This window comes from Leptonychotes weddellii, chromosome 12 (genome assembly GCF_054177405.1).
Source record: "Leptonychotes weddellii isolate Sample4059 chromosome 12, ASM5417740v2, whole genome shotgun sequence".
NCBI lineage: Eukaryota > Metazoa > Chordata > Mammalia > Carnivora > Phocidae > Leptonychotes > Leptonychotes weddellii.
Genome location: NC_138380.1, coordinates 11,035,083 through 11,056,439, shown reverse-complemented (window position 1 = coordinate 11,056,439; position 21,357 = coordinate 11,035,083). Strand labels below are relative to the sequence as shown.

At 40.6% G+C, this 21,357-nt stretch overlaps 1 protein-coding gene across 1 annotated transcript; it reads right to left on the bottom strand.

The window, feature by feature from the left end:
- Window positions 1-939: 939 nt before the first annotated feature.
- Window positions 940-12,253, bottom strand: CLEC5A (C-type lectin domain containing 5A). Its single transcript, XM_081799971.1, has 7 exons — window positions 12,074-12,253; window positions 11,402-11,523; window positions 10,529-10,588; window positions 8,490-8,549; window positions 8,039-8,175; window positions 4,635-4,738; window positions 940-3,573 (listed from the first exon to the last, which is right to left on the bottom strand). The coding sequence occupies exons 2-7, from the start codon at window positions 11,478-11,480 to the stop codon at window positions 3,459-3,461; spliced, it is 555 nt and encodes a 184-aa protein (XP_081656097.1). The 5' UTR covers window positions 11,481-11,523; window positions 12,074-12,253; the 3' UTR covers window positions 940-3,458.
- Between the last annotated feature and the right edge of the window lie 9,104 nt (window positions 12,254-21,357).

The following is a 21,357-nucleotide window of genomic DNA, read 5'->3' as shown; positions in this document are numbered from 1 at the left end:
AGGTGGACTAGGAAAAGACCACAGAGTTAGATATAAACTGCTATAAAGATTCTAGTTTTCAGGGGTGCCTGGGTGGCTCAGTCGGTTAAGTGACTCTTGGTTTTGGCTCAGGTCATGATCTCAGGGTCGTGAGATTGAGCTCCGTGTACGGCTCGCCCCTGGGTGTGGAGCCTGCTTAAGATTCTCTCTCTCCCTCTGCCCCTCCCCCAACCTTGCTCCCATGTGCACTCTCTCTCAAAAAAAAAAAAAAAATGAAAAAAGATTCTAGTTTTCATGTTGGGTAGTTTCATGGGTGTTATTACATATATATAGTTATATATGTGTGTTTTATATATATATATATACATATATATGCATGCATATGTATATATAACTATATCAAAACAAATGCATAAAAGAAGACCCATTGGCATGTGCCAATTATGGGAATATCTTATGAATGAAGGATTTTGATTGATGCAGTCTTTGCACCTGAAGTTGAGCAAGATTGTGGCTTGAGAGATAATACCTCTGCTACCTCAGACTCACTGGCCTGTAGTGAAGATATCTAAAGGAATCATGAGGGCCCCCTGCAGGAGTTTTAGTCTCAATGAGAGGCTACAGTAGATAAAAGTAGACGGTGAGACTTTTACTGCATTATTGCTCAGCCTGTGCTAAGGGAGACTCAGGAAGTGAAGCAGGACTATTCAGAAGACAAAGGTCACCAAAGGATATGGCTTCTGAGGGTGGGGGGTTGGCAACAGCAGGGAAAATAGGCAAAGATTACCTATACCTGATGTTTTCAGTCATGAATTGGTACCGATCTATCAACATCTGAGGACAGGCGTCAATGACTTTGGTTATGGGACCAACAGCTCACACAGGCAGGATGGGTAATGTGAATGTAAGTCAGAGGCATGGAGATGATGGTTTTGACAGTCACAGAATTTTTGAAGCACCTTTTCCTGACTTGGGCACATTTTTATTCCCATATTATAAATGAATGAACAGAAATTCTGAGAAATTAAGTGGCTTTCCTACATTCAGCTTTTAGCAAATTAAAGAGTACTTCTTGGATAAAGATCTCAACTTCAAATCTTCCACAAAGTGCTTCCTCTATTGTTTATTGCCATTGAGGTACATAGTGGGCATTTTATTTAATATATATAAGAATTTTGTGAGAGGGGTATTACTGCCTTGTTTTATAAGTAAAGAAATTAAGGGGCAGAAAGAGTAAGAAATCTATACAGATTCACATATTGGAAGCAAAGTCAAAAACTCTAATCCAGTGGTTTACTAAATTTCCATTGCTTAAAAAAAAAAAAACAACTCATACCACTGCTGTCCAATAAGGTCACATTTATCTACCTTCTTAAGGAATCAGCAACCCCTGCACCCCCCAGTAAAGAACTTAAAACCAAAGGGACCATATTCCCTATATGCTTCCTACTCCCACCCCAGCCCACTGGGCCTCTTTTAGAAATTTCACAGAAGTATGTCCTCATCTTGGGGGAAATTTGGGCTGTCTACTAGGGAAATTACTAGATGTCTACATTTCCTGACTATGGAGGTCTGAAATTTATTGTCATAAAACAGGAAGTGTGGCAACCATAATTCTCCCTTCTCAAAACAGAAGGGTTGTGGTTTTCTTTCTGTTGTCTGGATTCTGGGACTTACCTTTGGTGTAGAATTCTGTTTCTTTCTTTATCTACCATAGACTCAGCCTCTCCACCCTCCACACCCACCTCAACTGCAGCATTTATTCCTTGCTAATACCACATCCAATGCACCCCAAACACAAATTATTTCTGGTAGCTTCCTTCAAGCAACTTCTAACACTTAATGTATTATCTCATTTTTTTAAATTATAATTGGCCATGCTAATTGTATAAAAATTATGAGGCCTAGGAATATAGGAAGAGAGCTTAATACTGTAATAGACAATAGAACAATAATTTTCTTTGGCATACAACTGATGATATACACAGCCATTGTGGTATGCTGTTTTTAGACACAAATGGTGAGAAGTTTAGTTAGGGGACTATAATTTCCATTAGTTTAATACAGTCTTTCATTATGGCTTAATTCTTGTTACTACAAACACAGAGGTGTCTCTTTTTTCCTTTCCATTTACTGAGGAGGGTATGCGGTTGATATTTTGTTGCAAGTGCAGAGAATAGCCAGGATGCCCCAAGACTTTTCTGCCTTTCTCTTGCCTTTCTTCCAGTATGGCCAAATGAACTCTGTTTCCTTCTGCACATGATTTCCATTTGTCTCTGGTGTTCCCTCACTACTATATGCCTACTTCTTGCCTATATCCTATGTTTCCTTGAGTAGTCCTCCTCTTTTTTACTCCTTGGTCAACTGGACCAGTTCTAGGTTGGTGTGATGCCAATCAGTATAAGGCTGTGACATCTTTTGGTCACAAGGCTGTACCTGGTAGCAGGGTCTCTCTAAACTGCAGGCAGGAATATCTTGTGACCACTGGAGCCCAGGAGACTATTACAAATTCTTAAAATACACTCAAAAAGCATGGTCAGGTAATAAAATCTACTAAAATGGAGATTCGGGTCAAAACCAGGAAAATTTAAGCCTGAGTGTCTTTTCAGGGCTTTGTTGAAAAACATTGATCAGTTTGCTTGGTCATCTTGGCTGTCTGGTTTTCAAAGGGATTCCGTGGCAGATTCCTGACCTGGCCAGACCTCTGTCCATTCCTGTGAACAATGCTTTCTCTGCTCCAAGCTTGGCTCCAGGAACGCTTCCCTAGGCCTGTCTTCAATTCAGACTGAGGAGGGCCTCTGCTACCCCACCTGAGGTAGGGGTGGGGGAGCATGTGAACAAGGGTCCCTTGGGAATAGAGGTGCAGTCAGGAAGCTGAGTTTATCTCTCTTCTACCCCTGCTACTCTCTAAATATTGTTTTTACCTGCTCAGTCTGCAGTTTCTCCTCAGTAGTAAGGGCATGTGCTTTGAGGATAAAACAGAGCCTGGCAACAGCCTAAACCCTGTTGATCAGTCAAAAATGCTCAGTTCTGTGGAAACAGACTTTGTCACTATATCAACTGAGTTGTCTCCATAAAATGACCCTGTTTCCTGGAGATGGCTAGCACCCAGTCCCCTAAAGCAGAATATCATTTCCCTACATAGGCAAGGACCTCTCATCATAGATAGATGGAGAAAGGGATCATTGACTAGATGCCTGGTGCAGATCTAAAAAGAGTCATGGGTGTGACACTCACAGGAAGTGGAGTCTTGGGGGAGCTGCTGGCCCAGAATGGGGAGTTTGCCTCTGTTGTGTGATGCGAGTATATTTGTGGAGGGGCTGTGGAGCAATTTGTTAGGGAGCTCTGTCAGTGACCTGTGGAAGACTGATACACTAATTTGATATTCTATATTTCCTGGACCAATCCCAATTATATATTTTTTTGCTTTCTCCAAAAGCATATTTGTCATTCTTGTCAGAGGCCACAGAGAACTGCAGTCATTTGGCTGCCTTCTCACAGATCCAGCGGAAGTTGATGTTACATGGTGCAGCATCGTATGTCTTTGTTAGGCCTATAGTCACACAGTTGAAATTCTGATGTTGATTGGTAACACTAAATGGGAGAGAAAGTGTGGTGAAGGCCAATCGTTTCAGCTCTGCCTTTACTGATTCCATTCCCCCCCTCCCCCATCCCAAATCCAGCTCCACACCCGCCCTTTCTAGACTCATGGTCTTGGATTAACTCACTCTTGTGCTTGGTTAGAAACATCTCATCTGTCTTTTCCTCTCAGAAATATTGTTTTAATACTGCATAGGCTATGTTCACAGTAGGAGGAATGAGAGGAGGAGGAAAGAGGTTGCTTTTCCTTTTGTAGGCACCAGCTGGCTTTAGGAGAAAGTGTGTTGGCCTTCTCCCACCTCTTTTTCTGTCATTCAATCTGACTGGAAAGAGTCTGGTTTCATGGAAATGTCATGAGTTTTAGAGTCAAGGGGATGTGGGATTAAATTGTGGCTCTACAGTTTCCCAGCTTGACGATATTCAGTACATTTTTAAGCCTTCCAGCTTCAATTCAACTGTTAAATGAGGATGAATAAAAGCTTTTTCTACAACATCTTTGTGAATACCGTAGGAAATGACATGAGTAAGTGCTTAGCAAGTGCCTGGCATTTAGTAGACATTGAACGAATCTTAATTTCCTTCTTTCTGTGAGAAGCCCAGTTATAGGCTAGGGAACTGACTTGCTCTCTGTCTGACTCAACATCTTCATATGTACACCAGGAATGTCATGTTCTCCATCAATACTTTACATAAAGAAGCCCCATCTGGGGAATTTATAAGAACTTAGTAATAAAGTATGGTCTATGCGTTAAAAGAGACTTATGAGATATATCAAACAAATGGTATGTATATGGATTTGTTTGGCTCTTGATTTGATCAAAATAACTCACTGTATGACTACTCTTCTCTCTACTTACAAATGTTTGATATCTTTCTTAATAAAAGTTTACCAAAAAATGTGTCTCTGGAAATAGGTGAGTTGGAAGAAAGGAGAGGAATAAAACAAAAAACCAAGTCTCAGCCTTTGTGATATTCCAGGACAAACCCACTGAATCTCAGGACAGGTTTCTTTAGGTGAACTAAGATCTTTAGAAAAATGTGAGATATTCACATACTTGCCATTGAATATGGAGTTGTCAATCCAACGCCAACTGTTCTTTGCTTGCTGGTATAAGCCAATAAAATACTTCTCAGCACCAGTTTTGTCCTGGAGAAATTTCTAGAAGTTAAAAAAAATAGTTCAACAAAAAGTTTTTTTGCTGCTGTCTCCCTTTGCCAACAGGCCCTGATTCTGGGAACATGGAAGACTGATAAAGGACTCTGAGGCTGGCTACAGCTGGCACTCACTATAACCCCTAGAGTAGTTTTCACTAGGTACAGAGCAACAGGATCACCTGGAAATCTTGCTAAAACACAGCTTACTGGGCTTCTGGTTCAGTAGGTCTGGTGTAGGGGACCAAGAATTTACATTCCCAACAAATTCCCAGTGTGATGCTGATGCTGCTCTTCAGGGATCACATTTTGAAAATGAAGAGGAAGGGTACTATATAATCTAAAAGAGGGCACTTTTGAATACTTCTTTTTTATTTGGAACGCCTCTCTGCATAGGATTATTTCATTGCCAGAAATTTTACATTCCAAATGAGGTTGGATCAAGTGAATCTCTTGAATACTTTTCAAAGCAATACAGTTAGGGAGATTTAAAAGTGTGTTGAGAAATAGTCAGTGGTTTTTGAGTATTTGCTAAATTGACACCAATCCATGATATAATAGTTTCTTTATTAAACTAATGAATCACAAATCACTCCAGCTTGAAGTCTGGGAGTCCCTGGGCTCTTTCCTGTACTCTTCACATACCTCCTGTAATGAGTGGATATCCAAGTTCACTTGGATATTCCCTCCATCCCCAGGGCTATTGCCTTTATTCCTCTTTTTCCTATATTCTCCTTCCCTGAAATATCTCATTTCATTATTCTTTAAAATTAGTTACTGTACTTACTCATTTAACAAAGATTTCTTGAGTGTCCAGTGAGCCATTGAACACAGCTGGACATATGGAAATAAATTGGTTTCTCCTTAAAGAAATTATGATCTAAAACAAGGGTTGGCAAAGTACAGCCAGTAGTTTAGCCTGTTTTTGTAAATAAGGTTTTAAGGGAACACATCCAGGCCCATTTTTACATGTCATCTATGTCTGCTTTCGAGCCACAAGGGCAGCATTAAGTAGTTATGGTGGAGATCTTATGACCTGACATACATAAAATATCTACTCTATGACCATTTAAGAAAAATTTGCTGACCCATGGTTTAAAATAAGGGTTCTTAACCCTTACCTCTCTTACACTAAGTCATGAATGGTTACCAAGGGGATCTCTGAAGCTGTTAGAACTTTATTCAAACTATCATGCTAATGCAGTGTTTCTGGGATTCTATAGATTTCTGGACATCTCTATAGATTTGGCCACCATTTAAAAAGGTCAGCGATCCCAACATGGTGAAGATTCACTGGTCTAATAAGAGAAGACAGAGGAGTTAACCAGCATGGTGGCAGGTGTCCTAGGTGTAGTGCTGGCGAACATGTGCTAGATATAGCACAGGCAGAAGGGAGGAAATGATTGATTCTACATGGATTTGGGGTTTTCTAGAAAGACTGCAGGTGAAGTGATCCTGGGGATGGATTCTGAGAGATAGGGGAGGTTGTGGGTCAGGATGGACTTCCTGGAGGAGGGAGCATTGGATCACAGGCAGACTGCAGAGCAGCCTGGAGCATTTGAGGAACTCTAAGATGCTTAATGTGGTTGTGCAGAGGTAGAAGGGAGGTAGGTGGAGAGAGAAGACTGGCAAGAAGGCAGATGCTAGACTGTACAAGGCCTTATGTGTCATGCCAGGGAAACCAGACTTTAACCCAGTTTAATTTGTAAAATGGCACAGACAGTTCAGAGGCTTAGAGATGTTATCGTGTGGGTTCTATGGAGGATAGGTAAGAAGGGACAAAATCAGGAGCAAGGAGAGGAGTTAGAAGAATTCTGAAGAAATCCAAGTGAGATATGAACAATTTACTGTGGAGAGAGAGGGGAAAAGACTTGGTTAGCAGCTAATTTAGGGGAGAAGAGAAGAGGTAAAGTCTCAGAAAATCATCAGCATTCAATCTTGGGTAACATGACTGCTTGCCAATACTTGGAACACAAAAGGAGGAAGCAGGTGAGGTAAAATATAATTTGGCTCAGTTTTGAAAATGGTGAGTTTGTGATGCTTTTGAAACATCAGAGTGGATTTTGATATACTGTTTGTTCCAGAGATGACTAGCTGGGGATACAGACTTGAGATCACTAGCAAATCCTTGGTGTGATGAGATTTTTCTGGAGAATACCACGTATGACACTTGAGATGCACCAGAACTTGAAGGGTGAGTAGAGGAAGAGGATGTCAGCTTCCTCTACTCAACCCTTTATCCCTCTCTTCTCTTCTTTTCCCCTCCCCTGATCCCCACCCCATACTACTCCTGGCTTTCTACCGTAAGACATTTTCCCTTCCCATCTGTATACTCAGCCGCAGAGGTAGCATCCTGACCCCTACTCTTTGTTGGACACCTGTTACCAAGACTCAGAGAGGGCCCTCTTATGAATTCTCCTCAACCACAGGAGGACTTTACAGAGGAAGGGTGAAAGATGGAGCACAGAGAAGCAGGTGTGCAGTATCTCCCACATGCCTAGCACTCAGTAGATGCTTAGGATTTGAGGGAGAGGCAACTATAAACTAAAATAACTTACGATCTAAAATTGATTAGAGTGTGGGTTTTAGAGTTGGTGAGATCTCAATTCAATTATGTCCTGTCACTTAGGAGGTGTATGACCTAGGTCAAATTATTTTTCTGTGCCCTAGCTTCCTCATAAGTAAAGTATGGATAATAATAATACCTCCTTGGAATCCTTAGGAGGATAAAAAGAGATAGTAAAATAAAGGCTTTTGCATTGTGTTAGCCATCTTTATTATCATAATTATATACTGCAATCCCAATTCTATGACCTGATTCTTTGTTTTTCATATGGCTAATTTTGTTAATTTGCATCTTCCTTATTTATGAGGCCAACTTGGATGATGCATTAGCTCTAATGTAGAGCTAATGTAGCTCTAATGATACATTAGCTCTAATTTACAAATATGAAGTATTCCATAGTTTTTAAACAACTTTTAAACACATTTGGTCATTCCCTGCACTTTAAATATCCTGGCCCATCCCCAGGATACCAGTGCACTGCTAAGCCTTATGGAAAAGACTATAGAGTGTGGATTTCCCTAGCTCAAGTGATCTGAGGCATACACCCCACTGCTACTGAGAAGAGTCTCCCACCACCAGATTCAGAGCAAGGAGCTTGGGCTCTCAGCCAGCCACCTCTCTATTCCTCACCTCCACCTGGCCCTTGCTCCATCAATCAAATTGACCCATTGCCCCACCATCTCCTCCTGCTGAGGCTGCTGTAGGGCGGGCCACTTTACTGTACCCCCCTAATGCTCTCACCAGTTTCTGTGGCGTGTCCACAATGGCCAAAGTGGATCCTTCTGTTTTGCAAAAGTCCCTGCTTTTGTTCCAGGACAGTTCAAAAGGGGACAACAAAAAGCATCTTCTTTGATGAAAATACCACCCTCTGGAGCAGACTAAAGAAATCCAAGAAAAGACAGTATAGGATTAGTGGTTTGGAGTGTGAACCCTGGAACTGAGTCAAAACATAGTGGGGCATGAGTTTCTTTATAGAAGTTATATCAATGCAAATCATCCTCCATCCTGGAAGAAATCCCATGCAGTCTAATCCGAATTTCCCTGTGGACAAAGTGAAGGGGATGAATTAGAAGATCTTTATGGCCCCATTGAGCAAGAACGTTCCATAAGCAAGGAGGTAATGGGAAAAGTGTCTAAGAACTCATCACATAAGAACCTGGGATAGAGGAGAGATTATCGTCATACACTGTACCTGTTCCGGAGCTCTCTCTGGGAACTGAGCTGACATTACTGCTCCCGATAGTCTGAGGAACTGAAACAAAAAGAAAACCTGAAGGTAACTGCATTATGAGTACAACACAAACATCAGAGCAGCTGTTTGGTCCCTGCAACTATTTGTCTCTGGGCAGTGGTGATGAGAAGGCCACCATTGGCTAGAAGTTTTCATTTTCTTTCTTTGAACTTTCCATCTAATTACTACCATTTTTAGTCATGCCCCACACCCCACGTCCTATTTCATATCTTTTTTGGAGGGGGGAGTAGGTGTGAAATGTTGAGAAATAGAACAGGAGAAAGGAACAGGAATGGGTGAATTTAGTACCAGAAAGGAAACCTCTCATTCCTTTCCATATATGCCTTCGACAGTGTTGCCTCCTCCCCTCCTGCCCAGGTGCTGTTTGGAGCACTTCCTGCTCTCGGCTGCGCACAGCATCTGTGCTGTTCTCCCCATCTCTGGTGCCTCTAGACCCATGTGAACACTCTTCTCCCATGGGTGGCTCTTGGCCCCACTCTCATCAGCACCTGCCAGCTCTAAGAAGTGAGGCTAATGGGAACTAGTTTCAGGACCAGGGATATTGACAGACATGGAGGCAGGTGAATGTTCCAGAGATTTCCTGTGGGCAGAGAAAAGTCCATTTATGTCTTTAAATATAAATAGGGGAATTGATAGGCCTCTAAGAAGCCTCATTTTTCCTGAGAACACATTGCCTGGCCAAGCAGACAGTGCAGTGGCTTGGAGGCTGGTCAAACCTCTCCTCAGCTGCCCAGTTATTTGTCCTGTGTGGATGAAGACCACTTTAGTTTACCCAGACACCACATCAGCTACTTCCAATGATATGAATGAAACATACCAGTTAGCATTCACTTTTTATTTCAGTTCCCAGTTCAAAGGCTCTTTGTATTGAAAAATAACCTGGTTTTCAGCAGAAACCATTTGGGGATTATAACTGCACAGAACTCCATAAATATTTCATGAATACTGCTTCCATACAGCTCACTGTCCTAGGAGCCTCAGTTGATACAAAGATGAACAAGCAATTAACTTTCTCCTCAAGATGTATGTAGTAATAAATGTTTTAAGAGGAAGTGAGAGGGAGGTTCTTAGGAAAGTTTTAAGAGGAGGAGGTTTTAATTGGGAGAGCCATGTCTCATTCATCTCCTTATGCCCCTTAGCTTCTAGCATGGGGCCTTGCGCTTTACTGAGGACAGCTGGCTGATAGCTCCTGGTTCTTACTCTTCTTCTGTTGTTGGTCTAGCAGAGTGATTGGCATACAAAAAGTGCTGGTTATAATCTTTCAGTTTTCCTGTGGGAAGTAGGTTTTTGGTTTTTTTTTTTTTTTTTTTTTTGTATAACAATTCCTTTAGGTATACAACATGTCAGAGTTTATAAAGTCCTTTCTCATGACATTACAGTGATTATATACAAATCATCCTCACACTCAGGAGGAAAACTAAGAATCACAAACTTCGATCAGCTTAGTCTGCGTTTCCCATCTATAGAAACAGGGGAATTAATTAGAAGATCTTTTTTGGGGGGCTCATGGGTGGCTCAGTTGGTTAAGCGTCTGTCTTTAGCTCAGATTATGATCCCAGGGTCCTGGGATGGAGCCCCGCGGTGGGCTCCCTACTCAGTGGGGAGTCTGCTTCTCCCTATTTATTTGAGAGAGAGAGAGATAGCGAGAGAGCATGAGCAGGGGGGTAGAGGGAGAAGTAGACTCTGAGCAGGGAGCCCGATGTGGGGCTGGATCCCAGGACCCTGGGATCATGACCCAAGCCAAAGGCAGACGCTTAACGACTGAGCCACCCAGAGGCCCCTAATATAGTATTGTTAACTATAGTCACCATGCTGTACATTAAATCCCTACAGCTTATTCCTCTTATAGCAATTAGCATATCTTTATGGACCCTCCCTGCAAAAGAATTTCTTAAGAGAGGAGGCTTTGAGGAAGGACTATAAAAAGTCAGCACACAAGAACCTGGAGGCTGGGAGGAGATCATTGTCATGTACATTACCTGTTCCATAGCTCTCTGTGGGAAGGAAGTTGACTTGACTTTCTCCAAAAATCTGTGGGACTGCAAAGAAAATCAGCTATTGGCCCAGCCCCAAAAGTGGCTGCAGGATGACTATAACAAACCAACATCACCCAGGGGGTGCTGAGGCACGGTGACTATTACTGTGAGATCTGGAGCTCTCTGACTCAGGTCAACGAGGATGTGTATGTGTTTTTTTTGTGAATGTGTTTACTTATTCGTATTCATATTTTCTTCCTGCTCTCTTACATGATAGGAATTGTGCCTTCAGCTGGGTGAAAGGAAAGACACCTCTTACCCAATTGCTGTCTTTTACTCACATTTCCTTCCTCATTTATGTTCCCTACTGGTTTCTGGGACTGGAAAAGATTCTCACAGCTACAGCGAAACCCTTTGATTACAAGGCTTCTCCTAAGCGTCTGGATAAAAGTTTCTATGGACATGGAGGGAAATTTGTCCCCCAGTAAAAATCCCATTACTTCATCATGCAGCTCGTACCTCAGCCTCATCATTGGGTTAAACTGACGCTGATTTTCAAGTTTGAGGAACAATAACAAGCGCTGATAAGTATTTCACCTCAGATTGCCCAACTAACACCGTAGCAGCAAAAGCTTTGTTTGGTATTCTAACTGTCAGACACTAGTCAGTTCTATATCTCCAAAGCAGACTGAGGGACCCAGCCCATTGCGTGTGCTGGGGAGTGAGAAGAGCATTGTCAGTTACCCCACACTGGGTCATTGCCCTCAGGTGGGAAGACTTAGGCATGTAGCCTTTATATTCAACTTTGCGTTCTGAGAGGAAAGTCAAAGAACAAGACAGTATGGGGTTGGGGTAAGAGGTTGCTCAAATACTCACAGTAAAGCAGAAATAAGGTCATTCCAACAATTTTAAGCATCACTATGATAAGCACAGAGATTATCATGTGCCAGTTCATGATGAAGGCGATGAGGAGGCCTGTGGGAATTAGATACTGTGCTCTAAGAGAGAGAGAGAGAGTATCACTTTAAAGATCTGGGAGCAAGTCTTCTTTCTAGCAGGACACATGCTTCTTTCTCAGAGCACCCTTGGGGGGCTTGAAAGGCAGGTGTGCCATTAACAGCTAGCTATAAGAATAAGGTCCAACCGATGCCCAGAAGACACATAGAATTTTGTACTGATTGGGAGCCTTTGAACTTGGCATGGTGCCTTTCCTTCACCCATAACTTAGCTCTAGACTTTAGCCCTGTTAGTCACCTCCTAAACTCTGTCTAATGAAATAAATCCTCTCCTGGACTTTAAGAACCCTTAGCTTTGAAATGACCCTGCTCTCTAGGACCTTCTCTGTGGTCTTGGCCATACTGATTTCAGCTGTCAAAAGTCTCACTCTCCAAAAGACTATGCCAGGACTCTGTGCTCGCTTCGGCAGCACATATACTAAAATTGGAAGACTATGCCAGGACTCTTACAGACAAGACAGGTGTCCCCAAAACTCTTGGAATTGGGGAAGGGCCAATAATCTGTGCAGGGAGGACAGACAGACAGACTCACCTGCTCTCTCTTGGGAAGGCTGGCCTAGTTTGCAGGTGGGGATCTGCCTGGTGGCCTTACGCCTCGTGTGGTGGGCAGAGGAAACTTCAGAGAATATGCTGCTTCTGCTCAAGCACTGTCATTCCTTCTTTACATGGTCTTTCTATCTTGGCAGCATCCCTGAGCAAACACTTCTTCCTGTTCAATGTTCTTGACAATGGGAGCGGGTGGGGCAGGGAGGGGAAGGGAGTTTATAGCCTCTGCAAGAGGAAGCTTCCTGCCAGAGGGTTTCTAATACAAGGGGACATTTTTCTTCTTTAAAGAATTATTTATTTATTTTAGAGAGAGAGAGAGAGAGAGTGTGTGTGTAAGCAGAGAGAGAGAGAGAGAATCTTCAAGCAGACTCCCTGCTGAGCATGGAGCCTGCCTCAGGGCTCCATCCCAGGACACTGAGATCATGACCTGAGCCAAAATCAAGAATCCAATGCTTAACCAACTGAGCCAACCAGGTACCCCTAACAGGGGAAGCTTTTTAGGAGAATTTGGAAAACCACCTTGACACAGACTCACCCTTTCTATGTGTCTGTGTCTCCTTGAAATACAGTGGGAAGGAAAGGTAGTAAAATGTTAACAAATAGAGAATTTGGGTGAAGGGTACCTGGAAATTATTTGTACTTTTCTTGCAACATTTCTGCATATCTGATATTTTGTCAAAATAGAAATTTTAAGAAATCCGCCTGAAGTCACTAATGTTAGTGAGCAGGTCTTCCTGTGCCCCATCTGCTCCATTCATTGTCATACAGCTCTGCACAGTACCCTTTGTCATGGACTCCTCTTCTCTGGCCCCAACTGCTCACTCTCCAGACCATGTGCCATGTGAGGATAGGGACCATTCAGTATTTCTTGAGTATGGCATTCTGCTAAATATAGGAAGTGCAGTGAGGGTGAATAATACTAAAGTCTTATTATCAAGAATTTGTACTACATATTAAATTTGAAGTTTTCCTTTTTTTATATTTCCCATAATATAAAAGCTACATGTGCTCATTATAAAAAATGGCTAGAAAATATTTGTAGGGAAAATTGAAAAAACAAAGAAAGTCCATATAAATTCACATATTTAGCTCTAGTCACTTAACATCCCTGGGTGTATGTTCTTTCTAGATGACTAGGTAGTGAAAAGATAGTTGATAGACAGATATATGATAGCTAGCTAGCTAGCTAGCTAGATAGATGATAGATACTGGTTCATTTAGAAAAATGGGATCATATTGTATGCATTGTTTTGTAATCTATATACTATAGATTAAGCTAGCACTATATAAATATCCTTCCATGTTAAAATATAGATTTTGCACTTACAAATGGTCAAAATGGAAAATTTTATGTATATTTTACCACAATAAAAAAATGAAAAAAAAGAGAAAAACTGAGATTTGACTTTGGTAATCTTCACATGATATTAAGATGAAAATGCAATCTTTAGCATGTGTATTATGCAATATAACAATTGTCTTACTAAGACAATGGAATCTATAAACTGTAATTACCAAAGAGTTCGGGGAGATAGAAAACCATGCCCACACCTGTTCTTGGAAGAAATTTGGACACAGTATACAGCTAAACAGCCTTCTGGGTGTACTGTGGGTTTGTTGTGGGGAAAACAACGTGTGTGTGTGTGTGTGTGTGTGTGTGTGAGAGAGAGAGAGTGAATTGAAATGGATAGTCATTAAAAACTCTTCCAAGGAAGAGCAAAATAGGGGCCATGGAGTTTACTTTCCCTCAGCATCCAGGATCAACTATTAAAGCTGGCAAAGTATGGCACCAAAGAGATGGGCTGCCTGTTTTCAGAATCTACACCCTGTGGTGACAATGGCACAAAAATACCAGTGACGTAGGAATTATGACTGCCCTCTTTGGATTGATAAGCAACCATCGGTATCATAGGGTCGAATCTGGGAAGGAAATCTAGAAGAAGGGGCTCCTATGATTCATTGCTTGGTGTTTTGGAGTGGTATCAACATGACTGTTTACCAAAATGACTATATTTTATACTTCACACAGAGAAAGACAAATACTGTCTCTTGAGCTTTATTTTTAGGCACATATACATTTAAATGTATGTATTTCCTTCACTATATATTGCAGGAATTTTTTCAAGTAGTTTAATGAGAAAACTTGGAAATTGAAAGAAACCTGATGTTTCCTCTTATCTTTACAGTCTCAATTCTTGAAAAGATTGAGTTTTTACTGCCTCCTCTCCCTCCCCTCCCACTTTCTCCTCAGCTCACTCCAATCTGAATCCCACCATGACTACATCACGAGATAATGACTCCTACTCAGTAGTTAAATGCATACAGTTTGGTCTTCATATTTACTGCTCTTGAACAAGGGCCCACATCATCTTATGTTGTATACTTTTTCTTGGCCTCCATGAGTCTACATTCTTCTGGTTTCCCATCTTTCTCTCGAGCCTCTCCTTTTACTTTCTTCTCTGCCTATTCCTCAAATTGTATTCTTATCCCTCTTCTCTTCTGAGTCTCATGGTTTCAATAACCATGCTCATGAAGATGATTCTTAAATCTTTACTCTGAGTTTCAGATCTGTATATTTTCTGACTGTTTCATTTTTCACTGAGATACTCCACAGACAGCCTGGAGTCAACATGTCCCTAAGTGAATTAATTACTACCCTCTGCTAAAAACACGTTCATATGACTCTTATGTTCTCTCTCTCGGAACGTGAAGACCATCTCTTCAGTTGCCCAAATCATAAAACGTGGGTCTTTTCCTTCTCTTCCCTTCCCTCCCCTCCCCTTCCTTCCCTTCCTTCCCCTCTCTTCCCCTCCCTTCCCCCTCCTGTCCTCCTCCCCTTCCTTTCCTCTACCCATTCCCTTCCCCTTTCCTTTCCCTTCCCTTCTCTTCCACTCAGACTCCATGCCATGATGATTCTGTCTCCTCGAGTCTGTCAAACCTGTGTTTTTTTCTCCTTTCTACCAGCTACCTCTTGCTCTCTCACTGGCTCTATCCTCCATCTTCTCAACAATTTCCAAAGAAACCTCTTGCCATAATCTTGCTTCAACAGTTCACTCTGCATCAGAATGATCTTTCTAAAATGCAGACTTGATTGTATCATTCCCCTAATGAAATATTTGAGTAACTTTCCATTGCTATTAGAATAAGTTTTGGGTTCCTCAATGTGGTCTATGAGTCTTTACATGTTCGTTCTTTCAGCAAATGTTGCTGAGTGCTTGCCATATGCCAGATACTCTTCTAGGCACTTAGGATATATGTTCTGGTTTTTCTGTACATCTCAGGGTACCACATGTACCCATGCACTGTCTGCTAGCAACATTAAACTTCTAGTTCTTTATACACTCTCTTGGATCCAAGTCTTCATATATTCACCTGACATGTACTTATTGAGCACATAATATATGCAAAGCAGTAATCGAACCACCTCCCCTCTCCCAAGCACATATATATATTCTTATATACTCTCTTGAACTAGATAATTTTGACTCATTCTTTGAGTCTCAGATTAAATGTCGCTTCTTTCAGGAAAATTTTCCTGATTCTCCTTCTTTACTCCAGTTGGGTTTAGGTGCCCTTTATCTGCGGACTCGTGATATCATGTACTTTTTCTCTGAGGGCTAAAGGAAATGTGTGATAATGCACTTGTTCACTTCCCCTGCTAGACTCTATGAAGTCATGAAGGCAAATCCACAGTGTTTGCAACACTGCACTATGGCATTAGGCTTCTAGGCTTGTTGGATTTTTATCATTTACTCATGACAGTGTGGTAGGGCCTACAAAATACTTCCAATCAATTAAAAATCTGTGTAATATTCTTTGTGTGAATTAAGTAGTTTTCAATAATGATAACTTAAGAGCTAGACCATCTCTGAAGGTGTTGATTTCTGATTAGAAAACTTCACATCTTACTTAAACAACCACCCTGAAGTATGGATTGGGACTATAGTACTTCAAATGATAACTAACCACCTCCTAGTTTATATAGAGTTAATTTATGTTCATACATATGATACTAATACTGTGTTATTTTAAAGTAAATTGCCACTCAGACAATGCAACAACCCAGAATTCATAGAATGCATGGGATAAACCTACTTTGGGAGCAACTAGAAGAACCCTTTATTAGAACTGTGTTATGTATACCCTAACCTGAAGAGTCAGAAGCTGGAGGTGAGGGGTGACTGTGGAGCCTGGAGAGGGGAAGATTTAGAGCCTGTGGGAAGGGTGTCAGGTTCTGGAGCCTACCAGAAGCAGCATGGAAACACTCACAGTTGGCTTCCACATCATGCAGTGACTCACTGAATAAATGAGAAGTCATGCTGCAGGGGACAGTCATCCACTTGGATAATGAGGACATTACTGCTTTCGTAGCCAGCTGCCACAGTATCAGGGCAAAGAAACACTATGCTCAGTAGTCAGACTTCCTGCGCAGGTTGTCTCTGGTTGGGCAAAACAGAACCAGAGTGGGGGAAAAACTCTCCCCATGTTCCTTCATCAGATCCTATAAGATTTGACCCTTTTAATATCTAAATGGTCCCACTGTGACCTTGAATGTGGGGGAGACTCCCTAACCTCCCACTTCCAAGTTTAACACAGAGGAAAAAAGATTAGTGGATATGTGAGAACGCAATCACTCAAAATAAGATGAACACTATGAAGAAAGACAGGATGTGTTTGTGACAGAAAGTCACTAGCAAGACACAAGAGATGCTAGAAAACATCTCTTAGGTTTTCACTGAGATTTTAGAGAACACTGACTGATTCTATAAAAAAATGTGCCCTCATATCATGAAATGGACCAATGCTTTACGATGTAGTGGCTGATGTTTGAGGCAGTTGGTGGAGTGAAGGGTTCTGAAGAGCAGATTAGATACTGCAGAAAAAGAAAGAATATTCAAAGATATCACTGAAATGTCAATTCAGAATCCAGAGAAAAAGAACCAAAGAAAGAAAGGTTACTGGAAGGTGGAAGAGAATATAATGCTGGATCCAGTAGAAGTTCTACATACACTGCACTTTGCAGAGGAGAGAACTCAAAACCAAATAAATATAAGAGCTGCAATAGTTGAAGAAATTGTAAGAGAAAATGTAAGTAAAAAAAGCTGAAGGTTAGGCAAAATCAATGAAAAACGTCCAAACCTACATAAACTGGTGATTTGTTTAAAAAAGAATAAAAAGAAAATATATTCTAGAAGCCTCTGGGTAGAAAAATCTATGATGGAAGTAAAATACTAGGTTTGTTTCAGATTTTTGTTTGGAAATTCTAAGTCCCAGAAGATAAGTCAACATCTAGAGTTTTGATGGAGATGCTCAGGAACTAATAAGTAAAATACATGACAGAATTTGACTTAAGCTTGCTCATGGGATGTGGCTGGTAGATCTCTGAACTCGGAGCCCAACCCCTGCTCTCTCCACATGGGGAGCACACAGAGCCTGTCTGTGGTCGCTGGGGTCCAGGCCTAACTAATGGGAAGCCTAATGGAAGGCAAGAGTCTACCCTTCTCTTTAGTCTGGAAACTCAGCAACCTTCAGGAGAATTCCTCAGAGCGATGTTCTTGCTCTGTGCCTGTCAAGAGAAAAATGACACCAGTCTAGAATAATCCACGATTACATTCTGGGCAATTTGACCTGAATAGCACCTTCTTAAGAGCTTCTCTTGTGATTCTCCAGTTCCTCATCTCTTGTGACCAGGTGAATAGAATGTTTGCTAAACAATTTTGAAATCAGAGAACATATGTTGGAAAGTAGTTTTTATAACTTTAGAAATTTACTCCATGTCATCTATTTCACTTCTGAAAAATTTGGCATAGAAAATAGGCTAGAATATTTAGTGTTAAATAAGTTTTCCAAAATCAGACTTTTTGTAGAAAGACTGAATCTAATTTATACAGTTGTGTATCTACACATGAATGTCCTAGCAAAGAAGTACCCAAAGTGCTTCAATGGTGTGTAATGTCAAAACAGGGCTGAGTCTTTGATGCAATCTTTTAAAAAATGTATCATGTAATATTTCAGGTGTACAAAAAAGAATAAAGAATAATATAATAAATGCCCATCTCCTAATCCCAGAAATGAAACATCAAAACATAACTGAAACTCCTTTTGTACTACTCACCAAGAGCATTCCACTTCTCTCCTACCACCAGTAACCACTCTTCTGAATTTGATGTTTATAATTCTTGTGTATTTTTTCATACTTTATTACACACTTATTTAACTCTATATAATATGTTGAGTATGCTGTGGTATTTTCTAGGTATTTAAGGCCTACATAGATGGGATCATACTGTATGAATTGTCCTAAAACATACTTTTCTCATTTGACAGTATGTTTGTGAATTCATCCAAGTCCAATTTTACTGCTGTGTAGTATACAATTGCATGCATATGTCATGATTTATTCATCAGTTCATCTATTAATAGATATTTTGGTGTTTCAAATTTAGTCAGTGTTGTAGCTGAGATTTGAAACAATCAGGCATTATGACTCTAGAACCCCCATGCTTAATTAACCACTGACTACACTATTCCCTGACTACACTATGAATTGTCTCTCTGAAAGTTTGTATCCTAGAAACAAAGAGTGGTGAGAAAAAGCATCTCTACCTGATACTCAAAGTCATTGCTCAAAGATCAAAATAGAAAATGAAAGATACAAGATAGTGCAGTGGAAAAACCCAGGTTTACACCAAACTAAACTCTGTATAAACAACTGCTCAGTTCCATCGAGTGTTTAAGCAAGCTTCATAGGCTTTCAAATGTCACCTCCCCCAGGGATCCTGCTGATCATTTCAATAATCAATTTGAGGTTGGAATGTTTGGGATGAATGCTGGGAATCCTTAGTTCACAGATGGGTGGTTAGGTTTCTTATGCTTCCTTTGGGATATGTGCATGCGTGTGCATGCTTTCACTTAGGAAGTTTTCCACTGCCTTTCTGGTCAAACTGGAAGGCGCCAGAGAAACTGAATTGTGTCTGCACTTGGCAGATGCTAGTCCTCAGCAAAATAGGGATGTACACACATTTTATTATCACTAGTTCTTTTTCAGTTTCCCCATCTCTACTTTTGGCATGGATACTCCTCAGCTATACACAGAAAATTTGCTGAATGATTAGGAGAAGAAATTATCTGGGATGGGAGAGATTTGGGCATTTCCACCAGGTACTTGTCGTTGTGCATATTTAGGGCCTCCTTCGTACAGAGAGCTTAGTTGACTCCTATACCATCATCTCCTCTTCCCCTCACCCCTTTAAAAGCATAACACTTTCTCAGGCAACATTTCAGTGAGTAGTACCATTAAATAAAGTTTTTTAAACTTTAAACTTTTAAAATTTTAAATAAAGCACCATTTTTTAAAGTTTATTTAAACTTAATCACAAGCATGTTAAGTTAAATATGCTTTGTAAACAAAATAGATGAAGTAGAATAAAATGTATTATGAAAGAGGTGCTAACAATAACCCACTCTCTGGATCTCCTGTGACTGTTTATCTGTTTTTAGATTACTGAAGTTAATCCTCTGTTATTTAGATTTCCCATTGAGCCTGAGCTGGGACATTCTAAAAATAAAACCTTTTTCTTCCTGGTCCACAGCTAACTGAAATGGTTATACCTTCTCTCTGTGTCTGCTCATGGACTTACTCGTTCCATTTACAGATTTTGTACCACTCATTGTATCATAGATCTTTTGGTTGTAAGTGTAAGAACTTCAATCCAAACAAATTTAGGCAAAAGTAGTGTGGATTGGCTCATAGGACGTGAAAAGGAATTTTACAATGAAACCAAAGCAGGACAAGGATGTAGCTGGACTAGAAGTCCATTAGGAATCAAATAAAACCAGGTTTTGCCATACCCACCTCTTGTATCTGCTCATTTCTGCTCGTGAGAGGAAATGGAAGAAACTAGCCATGAGAACCTGCTGGATTTCATGTCTTACAAATTTTTCTTGGATCAAGTTAGGAAAGTCCAAATGGTAGATTTTGATGGACTTGGAATGAATTAATCAAATGTGGTCAGGGGCAAAATCCTGGTACACATCTTGGAGCATGAAGAGCAGTTACTTCTAGGAAAGAAGGTGCTAGGAAGACAATAAACAAAAATATGGTCCATTCCAACCATCCTCACTACCTCTTATCAGCTTGATCCTCCCATAACTTTATCGCCTCCAAACTTGCCAGTATTTTTTTCTCTACCTTTATGACCCAATTGAAGATTTAAATTTTTCAGGTTAGCTTCTCTTTTGATGACCACAAGTCTATTGGTTCTGTCTTCTAATCTGAATTTCAGTTCCTCATTTCCAAAAATATGCTGGTGTTTTCCAAATAGGTAACCTTATACCAACCCAGTTGCAGGAAGTTCCAAACCACATGTACCATTTTCCTCAAACTCAACCCCACTTCTCTTCTCAGGTTCTTTATTTTTGTTAGCTATTACATCATATTACAACACAGTCGCACACTGGAAACCTCCTTGATTCTTCCTTTTCTGTCAACCTCCTATCAAGATGCTAGTTGATGATTTTCAAATCTCTCTCATATTTATTTCATCTTCTCCATTCCTACTACCCCATCCTAGTCCAAATCTTTCATTGCAGTTGAAGTTCAAATGGTTTAAACCCTGTTCCTCCTCCTCTTCAAACCAATATTAGACAAATCTTTATAAAATTACTGCTGTAATCATATCACTTCCCTATTTAAATTTCTTTTATAACCATTAACACGAACAAGTCTCAACTCTTGAGTCTGGGAGAAGATATTTGTAAACTATATGTATGATAAGGGATCAATATCCAAAATATAAAAAAGGAGCTCATACAACTCAAAAGCAAAAGAATAAACAACCTGACTAAAAATGGGCAGGAGGATTTGCATAGACATTATTCATACATACAAATAGCTAACAAGTACATGAAAATTTTCTCAGTATCACTAATTATCAGGAAATGCAAATCAAAACTACAGTGAAATACCATTTCACACCTGTTAGGGTAGCTACTATAAAAAAGACAAGTGGTGGAGCGGGGAGGGATGGGGTCACTGGGTGATAGACATTGGGGAGGGTATGTGCTATGGTGAGTGCTGCGAATTGTGTAAGACTGATGAATCACAGATCTGTACCTCTGAAACAAATAATACATTATATGTTTTAAAAAAAGAAAAAAAGAAGATAGTAGGAAGGGAAAAATAAAAGCGGGGGAGATTGGAGGGGGAGAGGAACCATGAGAGACTATGGACTCTGAGAGACAAACTGAGGGTTCTAGAGGGGAGGGGGG